This window comes from Fistularia commersonii, chromosome 13 (genome assembly GCF_037954325.1).
Source record: "Fistularia commersonii isolate RoL2024-O1a breed Wild chromosome 13, RoL_Fcom_v1.0, whole genome shotgun sequence".
In the NCBI taxonomy this organism is placed as follows: domain Eukaryota; kingdom Metazoa; phylum Chordata; class Actinopteri; order Syngnathiformes; family Fistulariidae; genus Fistularia; species Fistularia commersonii.
In genome coordinates, this window is record NC_141296.1 from 3,398,770 (window position 1) to 3,417,127 (window position 18,358).

The window sequence follows — 18,358 nt, forward strand, 5'->3', positions numbered from 1 at the left end:
AATCCAAGGTGGAGGTGGTCCAACTTTCGAAACCACCTCTGAGCCTTTTCTTTTTGTTTGCATTGGTGATAGACAATTATCATGGTAATCATGGATCATGTGTTTACACAATCAAAAAAGTAAAAGTCAACTTTATTGCCACTATTGCCATATGTTCATGTAGAGCATTGAAATAGTGTTACTTTAATTTAAGTGCAAAGATGAAGATGGTTGTCACTATCCTTGGTGCTGAAAGCATGACTTTATGCTGTCCATGGACAATGAAAGGGAGAATAATGTAATTTGTAATTTTCTCATGCTTCTTTCTTTCTTTCTTTCTTTCTTTCTTTCTTTCTTTCTTTCTCTTTGCTTTCACAATAACTCTTGTGTGAAACAATCTAGTATTATTTTACTTTATTCATACATTTTTTCACTCCATCTATATCCAGTTTTTGGAGGTTTACAGTGGATAACTTTGCGAGATTCTCTTGCCTCAAATGCGTCTTCCTCTCGATGAGGTAACATGACAATTTGTCTGAAAAGTTGACACATGAATATTGCATTAAATAATGTGAATCCACACTCAACATTTTAACAAGATAGATTTTACTAGGGAAGAAAATGTAAGAGAATTTAAAAACATCATGTTTGACAAGAATACCAAGTGAGAGCTTCAAGAATTATAATTTACAGGATCATTTCAGCCAATTAATGCCTCTCTGGCAATTTTTGGCTTAATCATTAATTTATTACTGTATCATATTTATCTGATCTAAATATTAAATTGGCACTGGGAATACAGTAAGATTGTAACAGCGGTTCTTCATTGCATTGTGTGGAATTATCCGTCGCGATTATGACTTTATGCCACGAAGATGTCGTTATATTAGTGAACCACGTTGAGGCGCTGCAGACCGTGACATCCCGGAATATACCGAGCTCATCCAGAACTCCTCCTAGACAGAGATGATGATGATGCCTCTCTGGGCTTTGTAACAAAGAAAACGAAGGGCGATTGAGAGCAGGGTGGAAACGCTCCCCGTCCAGCTAGAAAACCAGGCGGCCGATGCGTCGAATAGTTTTGTGGAGCGGCTTTTTTGACGGGACTGTTGGACCGGGATTGGTGCCTTTCTGTGTGTGGATATAACCATGTATCTATTCGGGAGACGGACGCGTTTTCCGAGCTGTTTTTCCGTCGTGCTGCTGATCCGCTGCTGGGAAGCGGTGGCTGCACAGCTCTCCTATTCCGTCTCGGAAGAGGTAAACCCGGGAACGTCTGTAGGAAATATCGCTAAGGATTTAAACCTGAACGTGCAGAGTTTGGAGACTCGCAATTTCCTCGTTGTCAGCGGTGCGAAGAGGAAATATTTCGATGTGAATTTGAAAACTGGGATCCTTTACGTCAGTGAAAGGCTGGACCGAGAGGAGCTTTGTCTGAAGGCTGCAAAGTGTACCGTCACTGTAGAGGCCGTTATTCAAGATCCGATGAATTTTTATCGCGTAGAGGTAATTATTATAGATATTAACGATAATGCACCCGTTTTCCCTCAAACATTGACGTCTCTTGCCATTGCGGAAAACACTTTACCGGGAAAGAAATTCGGCTTGATCGAGGCAACGGATTTGGATGTCGGAAAAAACGGTGTGAATACATATAGACTGAGTGCGAATGATTATTTTTCATTAGACCTACACAAAGCGGAAGGTAGGGTATCTGCAGTTCTGGTCCTACAGAAACCTTTGGACCGGGAGACTGACTCGGTTATAAAGCTCACTCTCACTGCAGTGGACGGAGGAAATCCCTCCCGGTCGGGAACATCTCAAATTATTATTAACGTTTTGGATAATAACGACAATCATCCGGTTTTTAGTAAACAGTTGTATAAAATTCAAGTCTCTGAAAGCTTACCAGTAGGAACAACTATTGTGCTGCTAAATGCTACAGACGCGGATGATGGTTTAAACGCTGAAATTGAATATTATTTAAGAAAAATAGGTCAGGATCTTGTTTTGCACGCATTTGAAATTGATTCAAAAACGGGTGCAATATCCGTTAAAGGGAAAATCGACTATGAAGAAACTCCTGCGTTTGAGATTTATGTTGAAGCCAGTGACAAAGGGCAGCCACCGATGTCTACGGATTGTAAAGTTCTGGTCGAGGTCGTGGACGTGAACGACAACGCTCCTGAGATCACGGTGACGTCATTGTTAAACGCGGTTCGGGAGGACGCGAAAGTCGGTACTGCGATCGCTCTCGTGTCTGTGCTGGACAAGGATGGGGGGAGAAACGGGGTCGTGAAGGCTGTGACGTTGAACGAAGCTCCGTTTAAACTGGATACAAATTATAAAAACTATTATTCGTTAGTAGTGAACGGGCCGCTCGATAGAGAAACAAACAGCTGCTACAACGTGACGATAGAGGCAAGTGACGAAGGAACCCCGCCTCTCTCCAGCACCAGCATAGTGACTGTTCATGTCTCTGACGTCAATGACAACCCGCCTCGATTCTCCGAGCCGCTGTTAAATGTTTATATCAAAGAAAACTGTCCATCTGGAGAGATTCTGGGCAAAGTGACCGCACATGATGCAGATTCTGATCAAAACGGTCAGGTGACCTATTCGTTTTTACAAAGCAACACTGAATCATTGCCCCTGAGAGCAATGGTGAACATCAACTCAGACACCGGAGAAATAGTCAATTTGCAGTCGTTTAACTACGAGGAGTTGAAGGCGTTTCAGTTCAAAGTTCAGGCCACAGACTCTGGTGTTCCTCCGCTCAGCAGCAACGTGACGGTCAATGTTTATATCTTGGATGAGAACGACAACAGTCCCAACATCCTGGCGCCCTATTCTGAGCACGGCTCGGTTAACAGTGAGAACATCCCCTACTCTGCTGAGGCGGGATACTTTGTGGCAAAGATCAGGGCTGTAGACGCAGACTCTGGATACAACGCGCTGCTCTCCTATCACCTGTCCGAGCCCAAAGGAAACAACCTGTTCCGCATCGGAAGCAGCTCCGGGGAGATCAGGACTAAGAGGAGACTGAGCGACAACGACCTGAAAACCCACCCCTTGGTGGTGTCGGTGTCCGATAACGGAGAACCCTCCCTTTCGGCCACCGTGTCTATTGACGTGGTGGTGGTGGAAAGTCCACCTGACATCCAGACTCAGTTCAGACATGTGACCATCAAGGAGGAGACTTTCTCCGATCTGAACTTGTACCTGCTGATCGCCATCGTGTCGGTGTCGGCCATCTTCCTGCTGAGCCTGATTGTTTTGATAGCGGTCAGGTGTCACAGGACAGACAATGGTTTCGGCAGGTACGGCGCCCCCATGATCACCACCCACCCTGACGGGAGCTGGTCTTACTCTAAGGCTACTCAGCAGTACGACGTGTGTTTCAGCTCAGACACACTGAAGAGTGACATGGTGGTTTTCCCCGGGCCGTTTCCGCCCGCAGATGCGGAGCTGATCAGTATTAACGGAGGAGACACTTTTACCAGGACTCAGACTTTACCCAGTAAAGACAAGGTAAGGTGTGCTTCTTATATCTGGAATGAAATGGATTTTTTTGTAATGGCTGATATTACAGGGCTGTGAAAATATACATGTTAAACCCGAAAAATTAGTGTTTTGCATGATAAATTTGAGTAAATTTTTTTCTTGCTATATGTGTGCTGTGCACACGACTCAAAATCCAACAATACTGCCCGCTGTGCAGATTAGTGGTCAACGCTATCTAGTTGATCAAAATAGGCAACTCTAAACAAACTAATGGCCCCGTCAATCAGAAGTTTCTGCCCTCACCTCCAAAAAAAGCAACAAAAGAAACAAGGAAGGACAGTCAATCAACATTAAGTAGCCGTCTTAATGCCAAACATAGTAAGAAATTAGAAATTGATGAAACAGCTGTAGTTTTTATGTACATTTTAAATGGTAGGAATGTAGTAAACCTTGAAATAACTGAGCTGCTTGTATTACTTTGTGTACTAATGGTTCTTTGGAATTTTATTTCTCTTTGCTTCAAGTAAGTGGAAAGATTTTAGTTGTGTTGTGATCAGTTCTATTTAGAAGCAAGGCTGATGTGGTTTTTCTTAATTTCAAAGATTCAAAGTATTTATTGTCATATGGACATTTTGGATTTTTTTTTTCCCTGTACAATGACAGTCTTACTCTGCCATCCACTGTACATCCAGATGAGTTTTGATGAAAAAATATAGAAATCCATAAAAAAATCCAGATGTGTAATAATATATAGATTGTTGTAACTTGATTGATAATGTACAGATTGTCATAATTTGATGTGGCAGTGCAGGAAGATCCAAAAAGTGCAGGGAATGTGAACATACACAGAAATGTAAAGAATTTGTGTGTGATTGGTTGTGTGTGAGTGTGTGCGTGTGTTAGTGTGTTTATATACGGGTCTTAAATGCAATACCGATCATAGTGCCAAACGTCCAGTTGTAGTTAAGTCTTCAGACACATTTTCTACATCAATCTCGAGGAAAACCATTCCAAAAGTTATTTTCCAGCCTGATATGTTAAAAAATGACAATACAATGTGATTTTTGAGGCACACGAATGGAACCCTCACCCCTTTTCATGACCTTTCATGAAAAGATCTTCTGTTAATCTGTAATAATCTGGTAGATCCCATGAGGTTCGGAGCTCTCCATGGTGCTGAAGTAGCCCGCGTTCCAGACTGTCCCAACGGCGGATTCTGGTTGTCTTGCAAAACAGTATATCTTGTACAGGATTCCTTCTCTCGTTTTAGAGCAGTTTCATCAAATATAGCAGTTTAAGCAATTAAATGAGCCCAAATGGATGATAGCAAATAGCAAGGGAATCTTTATAACAATGTTTTCGTGAAAAATTAACGTTTATTCAGTGACTATCAAAAATGTGTTGCCAGTTTTCAAAACGGTTTACACCAATTCATCGGAGCATCTTATCCTCGCCATTCCGTTTGGTTTCGACCTGTTCTTGCACTCACGTATCACTAGATGTCGCTGGAGACCATGCAAAAAAAAATGTCTTGCGTCAGTGTGGGCAAACCCCTCAGAAAACGTCACGACTCGGTCGTTCTTTGTGGAAATCGCGTCTGTTCGAGCTACGGCGAGGAACCGAAGCGAGGATGCATTCATAGGAAGGATCGTTGTGGTTTTTTCTCGGATGTAAAATCAGCCTGAAAGAATTTGGGATATATGCGGGAGCAGCAATGGCTTCTTGGGAACACCGGGATTATATTTTCGTCGTGTTTTTCGCTCTGCTTTGTCTCCGCGACTGGACCGAGGCTCAGATCTCCTACTCCGTGTCAGAGGAGGTGGACAAAGGGACGGCGGTGGGAAATCTCGCCAAGGATTTAAATCTCAGCATCCAGCAAGTCAAATCTACCGGTCTTCAGATTCGCTCCGGGTATAAAAAACAATATGTTGACATAGATCGGGAAACGGGGCTGCTGATAGTGACGGAGAGAATAGATCGGGAGGAGATTTGCCTTCACGCTGCGAAGTGCTCTTTAAACATGGAAGCCGTGCTGACTGATCCTCGGAGCCTCCATCGTATTGAGGTTGTGATTCATGATATTAATGATAATGATCCAGCATTTCTGGAAGAACTCACTGATATGGATATATCCGAATCTCCATACGTTGGAGAGAGGCATCCTTTACCAGTAGCTCAGGACGCAGACGTGGGTTTAAACGGTATAAAGACGTACAAACTGACGCCTAATGAGTATTTTGTGCTGGATGTACAGAGCTCAGGCGATCACAGCGTGTCTCCCGAACTGGTGCTGCAAAAAGCGTTGGATCGAGAAAAGCAGGCGGTTGTTGAACTCACACTGACTGCGTTAGACGGAGGGAAACCTCCCAGATCGGGTTCTATGCAGATCAGAGTAAATGTATTGGATGCGAACGATAATTCTCCCGTATTCAGTAAATCACTGTACAAGGTTCAAGTAGAGGAAAATGCGGTTAATGGCACAGTGTTGTTGACTTTATCAGCTACTGATTCAGATGAGGGCATCAATGCCGAGATTATTTTCTTGTTTAAAGACAGGGTAGGTTTTAACCACAATGATAAGTTTGATTTGAATGAAAATACTGGTGAAATTTCTGTAAAGGGTATTATTGATTATGAAGAAATCCAGGCCTATGAGTTTCGTGTTCAAGCGAGGGATAAAGGAAGTCCTCCTCGTATTGCTTATTGCAAGGTGTTAGTGGAAGTGATGGACGTCAATGACAATGCTCCAGAGATCTTGGTGACGTCACTCATGAGTCCAGTGAAGGAGGATGCAGAAATAGGCGCCGCCGTTGCCATGGTGACAATCACTGATAAAGACGCAGGAAAGAACGGCCTGACGAACTGTAAGATTGCTGGATCGGTACCGTTCAAATTGAAATCTAACTATAAAAACTACTACTCATTGCTTGTTGACGGTCCTCTTGACAGAGAGTCTGTCTCCCTGTACAATGTGTCTATTATAGCCACGGATGAAGGAACACCGTCTCAGTCGAGCACAAGCGTCGTTACGGTTCATATTTCTGACGTCAATGATAATCCGCCCGTGTTTACAGAAAATCCAATTAATATTTATGTCAAAGAAAATAGTCCGAGTAACACTGTGATGCATGTGCTGACTACAATGGATTCTGATTTAAATGAAAATGCAAAATCAACCTACCAGTTGATCAGCACTTCTGGCAAGAACAGAGACGTCGCCTCCATGGTCACTGTGAATTCAGACACCGGAGAAATAGTCAGTTTGCAGTCGTTTAACTTCGAGGAGTTGAAGGCGTTTCAGTTCAAAGTTCAGGCCACAGACTCTGGTGTTCCTCCGCTCAACAGCAACGTGACGGTCAACGTTTATATCCTGGATGAAAACGACAACAGTCCCAATATCCTGGCGCCCTATTCTGAGCACGGCTCGGTTAACAGTGAGAACATCCCCTACTCTGCTGAGGCGGGATACTTTGTGGCAAAGATCAGGGCTGTAGACGCAGACTCTGGATACAACGCGCTGCTCTCCTTTCACCTGTCCGAGCCCAAAGGAAACAACCTGTTCCGCATCGGAAGCAGCTCCGGGGAGATCAGGACTAAGAGGAGACTGAGCGACAACGACCTGAAAACCCACCCCTTGGTGGTGTCGGTGTCCGATAACGGAGAACCCTCCCTTTCGGCCACCGTGTCTATTGACGTGGTGGTGGTGGAAAGTCCACCTGACATCCAGACTCAGTTCAGACATGTGACCATCAAGGAGGAGACGTTCTCCGATTTGAACTTGTACCTGCTGATTGCCATCGTGTCGGTGTCGGGGATCTTCCTGCTGAGCCTGATCGTTTTGATAGCGGTCAGGTGTCACAGGACGGACGATGGTTTCGGCAGGTACGGCGCCCCCATGATCACCACCCACCCTGACGGGAGCTGGTCTTACTCTAAGGCTACTCAGCAGTACGACGTGTGTTTCAGCTCAGACACACTGAAGAGTGACATGGTGGTTTTTCCCGGGCCGTTTCCGCCCGCAGATGCGGAGCTGATCAGTATTAACGGAGGAGACACTTTTACCAGGACTCAGACTTTACCCAGTAAAGACAAGGTAAGGTGTGTCTAATATATCTGAACAAAACTAGGAAGTTACTGTTAGGAATGCTGAATAAGCGATTTTATATGTATTTCTAACTGTTTTGCAGTCAGAAGTTCTCCTTTAAACCAGATAAACGAGTACTGGTAGTTTGCATTATCCATTTGATTACATTTTATAGCTATAAATGCATGCAGGGCACACAAAAACTCAAAATCCCTCAATTCCACGCACTGCTGTGGATTTGGTTCTCCCATGCTGTCTATTAGCAAAAATAACACACACACACACACACACACACACACAATGAAGATGAAGGAAGGACAATCAACCAACATTAAACTTCCTCTTCAGATTGTAGGAATATATTTCGATTTTCAAGTATCCTACTTAGAAGACTGCAATGCCTAGTTTATGACAAACCACCCTCACAGAATGTTGTGGCCCCAAATAATTTGAACAAGTTAGTCTTTTTCAGCAGGTTTGCTCAGTGAGGCCACATTAGTATGTTTATGAATTTGATAAAAGCGGGGGGGGGGGGGGGGGTAAAAAGAAAAAAAAAATGTTTTCATGTTAGTTTTTAGTTCGACATTTGGACGTTTTGATATGTACACACATGTGAGCAGAGTCTTCCTAAAATCGCCTCCTGTCTTGTGTCTTTTTGCCCCAACAAATAGAAACAATTCTAATAATGATTTCATATTTATCATAATTCATTCAAATTCATCCCAAATGGCATTGTGATCAATGGGAATAGATTTTGCAATTGTTTGACAGCCCTAAGTATTTTTTTCTAACTAGATAACAAAAAGATACAGGTGATTAAAAGATTGTTGAGATACACCATATTCACAAAGACCGTTTGGTTGTCACATGTTGAAATATACTCTATTGAAACTATTTGTCACAACTCCGTGTCAAACAAAACATTGCATAGCGTGCTGGTCCAATGTCAACACATAGATACACCAACTCTGCCCAGCTCCACAAATCAAATTGATAGTAACCAATGAAACTGAACCCCTCTTGGTCAAAGACTCATGTCAAAATCCACATGTGATCAGTGGCAGTTTGCTCAAAATCTTGAACACACTGTAGATCACTTCTTTGAACTCCACGTGTAATGAAGTAGATCAAGTGGTGTGTCTTGCATAGCATGCCAAAGTTGATGTCACCACGGTAAGTGATGCAGATACTGTATTAGGTAGTGATGAAACAATCCCTAAAAGATGTGAGTTAATGATATAGCATTGTGTCTAAATGGTTCTTTGGAATTGCATTTGTATGTGCTTTGAGTAAATGGTCAGAATATAGATGTGTTGTGATCAGTTCTATTGAGATGCAAAGCCGGTTATTTTCAATTTCTGAATGTGTGTGTGCACTCATGTGCGGATGTTTGTTTTTGCATATGTGCGTGCATGCGTGGGTTTTTCTGCATCTTAAATGCATTACAGAGTGTCGTGGAAATCTTTTGGAGGCTACTTTAAGAATATTGGTGAATAACAAAGAATAGTCAGAATGGTCTTTAGATGTTTATTTTTGATTCCTCAAAAGATACAAGTCTTACACAGAACAAACTCGTCTGCAGGAGATTACAAAATACACAGAGCAGGACTGGGTTTGTATCCATTGAGAGGAGGTCAACATGCTATCAGTTTGGAGGTGTGCTGGTGTGATCACTTGGTTCTACGCATGAGATGAAGAAGAAAACATTGTTTGGAAGACAGATGTTTGATGAAGTAATAGACATCTTATTCATCGAAGCTGAATACAAGCTACTATTTTGACGTATCGGTCCCCCCATCTGAGTTTCACACACTTCTTAGTACTTTTCCACCGAGGACGAGATCTTTTCTACTGCATAGACATGGGTTCAGATAATAAACATATTTTCACTCAGAAGCGACATTTCACAAAAAAATGTTTTTCACAAAAAAGAGCATAAAGGCAAACTCTCATTGCAGGCAAGACATCTGATGAATGCTTGCATTAAATTCAATTCAAATAATTCCAACTAAAACAAAATGTTCATTTTCTTATGTGCTGGACAAAGACCATTCAAAATCATATATGCTGCAGTGAATGCAGCCCTCATTCCCTTTCATGACCAAATTGGTCTTCTTTATGTTTTTTTTTTTTTAAATTTGTTTTTTTTTCTTCAACAAATCATGTGAGGATGTGCTGATGTGACTGGAGCTCTCCATGGTGCTGAAACTGCCCGCGTTCCATTCAGTCTTTAGGTCTTTTCTTCGTTGTCATTTTGCGAAATAATATTGCCAAAGAGGTTTCTTTTTCTTGTTTTCTAGCAGTTTAATCAAACAATGACTATTTCAACTATGAAGCGGAAGCATAAGTATGCTTGTAAAGAGCAATGTTAATATCGGAAGAGGTTCTTTTTTCAGTCAGTATCATAAATGTGGAACAAAACTTGGTAAGTGTACACGAGTACAAATGTGTTACACTTGATATTCGTCAACCCGTTTTGTTTCGGACTGTTCATACATTATCATATCACTAGATGTCGCTGGAGACCATGCAAAAAAAAGTGTCTTGCGTCAGTGTGGGCAAACCCCTCAGAAAACGTCACGACTCGGTCGTTCTTTGTGGAAATCGCGTCTGTTCGAGCTGCGGCGAGGAACCGAAGCGAGGATGCATTCATAGGAAGAATCGTTGTGTTTTTTTCTCGGATGTAAAATCAACCTGAAAGAATCTGGGATATATGCGGGAGCAGCGATGGCTTCTTGGGAACACCGGGATAATATTTTCGTCGTGTTTTTCGCTCTGCTTTGTCTCCGCGACTGGACCGAGGCTCAGATCTCCTACTCCGTGTCAGAGGAGGTGGACAAAGGGACGGCGGTGGGAAATCTCGCCAAGGATTTAAATCTCAGCATCCAGCAAGTCAAATCTACCGGTCTTCAGATTCACTCCGGGTATAAAAAACAATATGTCGACATAGATCGGGAAACGGGACTGCTGATAGTGACGGAGAGAATAGATCGGGAGGAGATTTGCCTTCACGCTGCGCGGTGCTCTTTAAACATGGAAGCCGTGCTGACTGATCCTCGGAGCCTCCATCGTATTGAGGTTGTGATCAATGATATTAATGATAATGCACCCGATTTTCTGGATGAGATAAACGAAATAGATATGATAGAGTCAACCTATACTGGTGAGAGACATCCTTTGCCAGTGGCTCAGGACGCAGACGTGGGTTTAAACGGTATAAAGACGTACAAACTAACCCCGAATGAGTATTTTGTGCTGGATGTACAGAGCTCAGGCGATGACAGTGTCTTTCCTGAACTGGTGCTACAAAAAGCGCTGGATCGAGAAAAGCAGGCGGTTGTTGAACTCACACTGACTGCGTTAGACGGAGGGAAACCTCCCAGATCGGGTTCTATGCAGATCAGAGTTAATGTATTGGATGTGAATGATAATTCTCCCGTGTTCAGTAAATCACTGTATAAGGTCCAGATTGAAGAAAATGTTGTTAATGGCACAGTGTTGTTGACTGTATCAGCTACTGATTCAGATGAGGGCGTTAATGCTGAACTTGTGTATTCATTTGTGGAGACACGACAATTGAATCCTGATGTAAAGTTTCACATAAATGAGAATACTGGCGTAATCTCTATCAAGGGGAATATTGATTATGAAGAAATACCTGCTTATGAGTTTCGTGTACAAGCAAGAGATAAAGGAAGTCCTCCTCGTATTGCTTTTTGCAAGGTATTAGTGGAAGTATTGGACGTCAATGACAATGCTCCAGAGATCTCGGTGACGTCGCTCATGAGTCCAGTGAAGGAGGATGCAGAAATAGGCGCCGTCGTTGCCATGGTGACGATCACTGATAATGACGCAGGAAAGAACGGCCTGACGAACTGTAAGATTGCTGGGTCAGTCCCGTTTATATTAAAATCTAACTATAAAAACTACTACTCGTTGCTTGTTGACGGTCCTCTTGACAGAGAGTCTGTCTCCCTGTACAATGTGTCTATTATAGCCACGGATGAAGGAACACCGTCTCAGTCGAGCACAAGCGTCGTTACGGTTCATATTTCTGATGTCAATGATAATCCGCCCGTGTTTACGGAAAATCCAATTAATATTTATGTAAAAGAAAATAGTCCGAGTAACACTGTGATGCATGTGCTGACTACAATGGATTCTGATTTAAATGAAAATGCAAAATCAAACTACCAGTTGATCAGCACTTCTGGCAAGAACAGAGACGTCGCCTCCATGGTCACTGTGAATTCAGACACCGGAGAAATAGTCAGTTTGCAGTCGTTTAACTTCGAGGAGTTGAAAGCATTTCAGTTCAAAGTTCAGGCCACAGACTCTGGTGTTCCTCCGCTCAGCAGCAACGTGACGGTCAACGTTTATATCCTGGATGAAAACGACAACAGTCCCAACATCCTGGCGCCCTATTCTGAGCACGGCTCGGTTAACAGTGAGAACATCCCCTACTCTGCTGAGGCGGGATACTTTGTGGCAAAGATCAGGGCTGTAGACGCAGACTCTGGATACAACGCGCTGCTCTCCTATCACCTGTCCGAGCCCAAAGGAAACAACCTGTTCCGCATCGGAAGCAGCTCCGGGGAGATCAGGACTAAGAGGAGACTGAGCGACAACGACCTGAAAACCCACCTCTTGGTGGTGTCGGTGTCCGATAACGGAGAACCCTCCCTTTCGGCCACCGTGTCTATTGACGTGGTGGTGGTGGAAAGTCCACCTGACATCCAGACTCAGTTCAGACATGTGACCATCAAGGAGGAGACTTTCTCCGATCTGAACTTGTACCTGCTGATCGCCATCGTGTCGGTGTCGGCCATCTTCCTACTGAGCCTGATCGTTTTGATAGCGGTCAGGTGTCACAGGACGGACGATGGTTTCGGCAGGTACGGCGCCCCCATGATCACCACCCACCCTGACGGGAGCTGGTCTTACTCTAAGGCTACTCAGCAGTACGACGTGTGTTTCAGCTCAGACACACTGAAGAGTGACATGGTGGTTTTTCCCGGGCCGTTTCCGCCCGCAGATGCGGAGCTGATCAGTATTAACGGAGGAGACACTTTTACCAGGACTCAGACTTTACCCAGTAAAGAAAAGGTAAGGTTTGTTTGATTTATCTGAACAAAACTAGGAAGTTACTGCTAGGAATGCTGAATAAGTGATTTTATATTTATTTCTAACTGTATGGCAGTCAAAAGTTGTGCTTTAAACCAGATAAACGAGTACCGGTAGTTTGCATTATCCATTTGATCACATTTTATAGCCATAGAGAACACAAAGACTCAAAATCCCTCAATTCAACCCACCGCTGTGGTTTGGTGCTCCAATGCTACCTGTTAGGAAAAACACACCAACAACACACACAACAGGAAGGAAGGCCAATCAACCAACATTAAACTTCCTTTGCAGACTGTAGGAATATGTTTCAGTTTGTCAAGTATCCTACCTTGATGACTGCAATGCCCAGTTTATGACAAACCACCCTCACAGAATGTTGTTGCCTCAGATAATGTGAACAAGTTAGTCTTTTTCAGCAGGTTTGCTCAGTGAGGCCGCATTAGTATGGATATGTATTGATAGAAGTGGGAGGAAACAAGAATGAAGTTTTTGGTGGTCATGTTGTGGTTTAGTTTGAATTTTGGACATCATATCTGTTCTTTGTTTAACACATAAGTGTGTATATATGTACACACATGTGTATAGACTCTTGCTTAAATCGCCTCATGTTGTGAGTCTTTTTGCCCCAAACAAATAGAAACCATTTTGATAATGATAATGTATTTATCAAAATTCACTCATATTAATCTACAGCAGCATTGTGAACAATGGGAATAGATTTTGCAATTGTTTGACAGCTCTAAGTATTTTTTTCTAATTACTTAATGAAAAGATACAGGTGATTAAATGATTGTTGAGATACAGCGTATTCATAAAGCCCTTTTTGTGGTCACATGTTTACATATACTCTATTGAAACTATTTGTCACAACTCAGTGTCAAACAAAACATTGCATAGAGAGTTGGTCCAATGTCAACACATAGATACACCAACTCCACCCAGCTCCACCAATCAAATTGATAATAACCAATGAAACTGAACCCCTCTTGGCCAAAGACTCATGTCAAAATCCACATGTGATCAGTGGCAGTTTGCTCAAAATCTTGAACACACTGTAGATCACTTCTTTGAACTCCACGTGTAATGAAGTAGATCAAGTGGTATGTCTTGCATAGCATGCCAAAGTTGATGTAACCACGGTAAGTGATGCAGATACTGTATTAGGCAGTGATGAAACAATCCCTAAAAGATGTGAGTTAATGATATAGCATTGTGTCTAAATGGTTCTTTGGAATTGCATTTGTATGTGCTTTGAGTAAATGGACAGAATATAGATGTGTTGTGATCAGTTCTATCGAGATGCAAAGCTGTTTATTTTCAATTGGGTGAATGTGTGTGTGCACGCATGTGCAGATGCTTATTTTTGCATATGTGTGGGTTTTTCTGCGTCTTAAATGCATTACAGAGTGTCGTGGAAATCTTTTGGAGGCTACTTTAAGAATATTGGTGAATAACAAAGAATAGTCAGAATGGTCTTTAGATGTTTATTTTTGATTCCTCAAAAGATACAAGTCTTACACAGAACAAACTCGTCTGCAGGAGATTACAAAATACACAGAGCAGGACTGGGTTTTTTTTACATTGAGAGGAGGTCAACATGCTATCAGTTTGGAGGTGTGCTGGTGTGATGACTTGGCTTTACGCACAAGATGAAGAGGAACGCATTGTTTGGAAGACAGATGGTTTAGGGAGCAATAGTCATCTTATTCATCGAAGCTGAATACATGCTACGATTTTGATGTATCGCTCCACCCATCTGAGTTTCACACACTTCTTCGTAATTTTCCACTGAGGACAAGGTATTTTTTACTTCATAGTTATGGGTTCACATTATTAGCAAAAATTCACTCAGAAGCAACATTTCACAAAAAACATTTTTCAAAAAAGAGCCTATAGGCAAACTCTCACTGCAGGCAAGACATCTGATGAATGCTTGCATTAAATTCAATTTAAACAATTCTAGATAAAACAAAGTGTTTTTTTCCTAATGTGCTGCAGTGAATGCAGCCCTCATCCCCTTTCATGACCAAAATGGTCTTCTTTATGTTTTTTTTTTAATTTTTTTTTTTTTTTACTTCAACAAATCATGTGAGGATGTGCTGATGTGACTGGAGCTCTCCATGGTGCTGAAACTGCCCGTGTTCCATTCAGTCATTAGGTCTTTTCTTCGTTGACATTTTGCGAAATAATATTGTCAAAGAGGATTTGTTTTCTTGTTTTCTAGCAGTTTAATCAAACAATGACTATTTCAACATTGAAGGTGAAGCAAAAGTATGCTCGTTAATAGCACTTTCATATCAGATGAGGGCCTTTTTCAGTCAGTATCATAAATGTTCAACAAATCTTGGTAAGTGTACACTAGTAGAAATGTTTTACACTTGATATTCGTCAACCCGTTTTGTTTCGGACTGTTCTTTCACTCATGTATCACTAGATGTCGCTGGAGACCATGCAAAAAAAATGTCTTGCGTCAGTGTGGGCAAACCCCTCAGAAAACGTCACGACTCGGTCGTTCTTTGTGGAAATCGCGTCTGTTCGAGCTGCGGCGAGGAACCGAAGCGAGGATGCGTTCATAGGAAGAATCGTTGTGTTTTTTTCTCGGATGTAAAATCAACCTGAAGGAATCTGGGATATATGCGGGAGCAGCGATGGCTTCTTGGGAACACCGGGATAATATTTTCGTCGTGTTTTTCGCTCTGCTTTGTCTCCGCGACTGGACCGAGGCTCAGATCTCCTACTCCGTTTCAGAGGAGGTGGACAAAGGGACGGCGGTGGGAAATCTCGCCAAGGATTTAAATCTCAGCATCCAGCAAGTCAAATCCACCGGTCTTCAGATTCACTCTGGGTATAAAAAACAATATGTTGACATAGATCGGGAAACGGGGCTGCTGATAGTGACGGAGAGAATAGATCGGGAGGAGATTTGCCTTCACGCTGCGAAGTGCTCTTTAAACATGGAAGCCGTGCTGACTGATCCTCGGAGCCTCCATCGTATTGAGGTTGTGATTAATGATATTAATGATAATGCACCCGATTTTCTGGATGAGATAAACGAAATAGATGTGATAGAGTCGACCTATACTGGTTGGAGGCATCCATTGCCAGTGGCTCATGACGCGGATGTGGGTTCAAACGATATAAAGACGTACAAACTAACCCCGAATGAGTATTTTGTGCTGGATGTACAGAGCTCAGGCGATGACAGTGTCTTTCCTGAACTGGTGCTACAAAAAGCGCTGGATCGAGAAAAGCAGGCGGTTGTTGAACTCACATTGACTGCGTTAGACGGAGGGAAACCTCCCAGATCGGGTTCTATGCAGATCAGAGTTAATGTGTTGGATGCGAACGATAATTCTCCCGTGTTTAGTAAATCACTGTACAAGGTGCAAGTCGAGGAAAATGCGGTTAATGGCACAGTGTTGTTGACATTATCAGCTACTGATTTAGATGATGGTGTTAATGCTGAACTTGTGTATTCATTTGTGGAGGCACGACACTTGAATCCCTATGTAAAGTTCAATATAAATGAAAATACAGGAGAAATCTCTGTCAAGGGGAATATTGATTATGAAGAAATACCTGCTTATGAGTTTCGTGTTCAAGCGAGAGATAAAGGAAGTCCTCCTCGTATTGCAGTTTGCAAGGTGTTAGTGGAGGTGATGGACGTCAATGACAATGCTCCAGAGATCTCGGTGACGTCGCTCATGAGTCCAGTGAAGGAGGATGCAGAAATAGGCGCCGTCGTTGCCATGGTGACGATCACTGATAAAGACGCAGGAAAGAACGGCCTGACAAACTGTAAGATTGCTGGATCAGTACCGTTTAGATTAAAATCTAACTATAAAAACTACTACTCGTTGCTTGTTGACGGTCCTCTTGACAGAGAGTCTGTCTCCCTGTACAATGTGTCTATTATAGCCACGGATGAAGGAACACCGTCTCAGTCGAGCACAAGCATCGTTACGGTTCATATTTCTGACGTCAATGATAATCCACCTGTGTTTACGGAAAATCCAATTAATATTTATGTCAAAGAAAATAGTCCGAGTAACACCGTGATGCATGTGCTGACTACAATGGATTCTGATTTAAATGAGAACGCAAAATCAACTTTCCAGTTGATCAGCACTTCTGGCAAGAACAGAGACGTCGCCTCCATGGTCACTGTGAATTCAGACACCGGAGAAATAGTCAGTTTGCAGTCGTTTAACTACGAGGAGTTGAAGGCGTTTCAGTTCAAAGTTCAGGCCACAGACTCTGGTGTTCCTCCGCTCAGCAGCAACGTGACGGTCAACGTTTATATCCTGGATGAAAACGACAACAGTCCCAACATCCTGGCGCCCTATTCTGAGCACGGCTCGGTTAACAGTGAGAACATCCCCTACTCTGCTGAGGCGGGATACTTTGTGGCAAAGATCAGGGCTGTAGACGCAGACTCTGGATACAACGCGCTGCTCTCCTATCACCTGTCGGAGCCCAAAGGAAACAATCTGTTCCGCATCGGAAGCAGCTCCGGGGAGATCAGGACTAAGAGGAGACTGAGCGACAACGACCTGAAAACCCACCCCTTGGTGGTGTCGGTGTCCGATAACGGAGAACCCTCCCTTTCGGCCACCGTGTCTATTGACGTGGTGGTGGTGGAAAGTCCACCTGACATCCAGACTCAGTTCAGACATGTGACCATCAAGGAGGAGACCTTCTCCGATTTGAACTTGTACCTGCTGATCGCCATCGTGTCGGTGTCGGCCATCTTCCTGCTGAGCCTGATCGTTTTGATAGCGGTCAGGTGTCACAGGACGGACGATGGTTTCGGCAGGTACGGCGCCCCCATGATCACCACCCACCCTGACGGGAGCTGGTCTTACTCTAAGGCTACTCAGCAGTACGACGTGTGTTTCAGCTCAGACACACTGAAGAGTGACATGGTGGTTTTTCCCGGGCCGTTTCCGCCCGCAGATGCGGAGCTGATCAGTATAAACGGAGGAGACACTTTTACCAGGACTCAGACTTTACCCAGTAAAGACAAGGTAAGGTGTGTTTAATATATCTGAACAAAACTAGGAAATTATTGAGAGGAATGCTGAAGTCAGTGGTTTTATATCTGTTTTTAAGTGTAGTGGCTGTCAAAGATTTCACTATTAACCAAAAACATGTAATTTACATGATTCATTTGATTACATGTAATATACAGTAAACACATGCAGAGCACACAATGACTCAAAATCTCACAATCCAACTCACCACTTCAGATTGGTCCTCCACTGCTATCTGTTGGCAAAATAGACTTGGTCAGGTTGGAAGACCCTTAACAATGTAAAGGCCCTAAAGTTTCATGTCCCAAACAATAAAATGCAATTTTAGAAAATACATGAAGGACAATTGACCAATGTTAAGTTTTTTGGACACTGCAGGAATTCATCGCACAGCTTTTGATAAAACAACCTTATGGACTGTTTTGGCCTCTGATTATGTGAACAAGTTACTCTCCTTCAGCAGTTGGTTATAAGAGGAATGCATTAATAGTGACATGTATTTCAATCAAACGATGGAAAAAAAAGACAAAATTGTGGTAAGCAGTTTGATCATTTAAATCTAGAAATAACTTTTCATCAGTCATGTGATCAATCCAAATATAAATCATAACTGTTTGACATCCCTTAGTTG

The 18,358-nt window shown here is 42.8% G+C and overlaps 3 protein-coding genes and 1 pseudogene across 11 annotated transcripts in view; all 4 read left to right on the forward strand.

Moving 5' to 3' along the window:
• LOC147227582 (protocadherin alpha-C2-like) overlaps positions 1-18,358 on the forward strand; it is a 188,947-nt gene that overhangs the window by 113,966 nt on the left and 56,623 nt on the right. Inside the window, exon 1 of one of the 9 annotated variants that reach the window (XM_086157808.1) lies at positions 14,740-17,721. The exons of the other annotated variants lie outside the window; for them this stretch is intronic. Within the exon in view, the coding sequence (XP_086013934.1) occupies positions 15,343-17,721 (2,379 nt within the window). The 5' untranslated portion in view covers positions 14,740-15,342. Of the gene's footprint in view, positions 1-14,739; positions 17,722-18,358 lie in introns of those variants that run through there. 9 annotated transcript variants of the gene reach the window in all.
• LOC147227596 (protocadherin alpha-3 pseudogene) lies at positions 995-4,322 on the forward strand (annotated as a pseudogene).
• On the forward strand, positions 5,074-8,488 carry LOC147227597 (protocadherin alpha-10-like). The gene has a single exon (XM_086157986.1). It carries the CDS (start codon positions 5,198-5,200, stop codon positions 7,589-7,591), a length of 2,394 nt encoding a protein of 797 aa, XP_086014112.1. The 5' UTR covers positions 5,074-5,197; the 3' UTR covers positions 7,592-8,488.
• Positions 9,198-12,808, forward strand: LOC147227598 (protocadherin alpha-3-like). Its single transcript, XM_086158787.1, has 2 exons — positions 9,198-12,673; positions 12,791-12,808. Exons 1-2 carry the CDS (start codon positions 10,295-10,297, stop codon positions 12,806-12,808), a joined length of 2,397 nt encoding a protein of 798 aa, XP_086014913.1. The 5' UTR covers positions 9,198-10,294.

Excerpts from the sequence above, each read along its gene's own strand:
- LOC147227597 (XM_086157986.1), top strand. The coding sequence starts at position 5,198 with ATGGCTTCTTGGGAACACCGGGATTATATTTTCGTCGTGTTTTTCGCT.
- LOC147227598 (XM_086158787.1), top strand. The coding sequence starts at position 10,295 with ATGGCTTCTTGGGAACACCGGGATAATATTTTCGTCGTGTTTTTCGCT.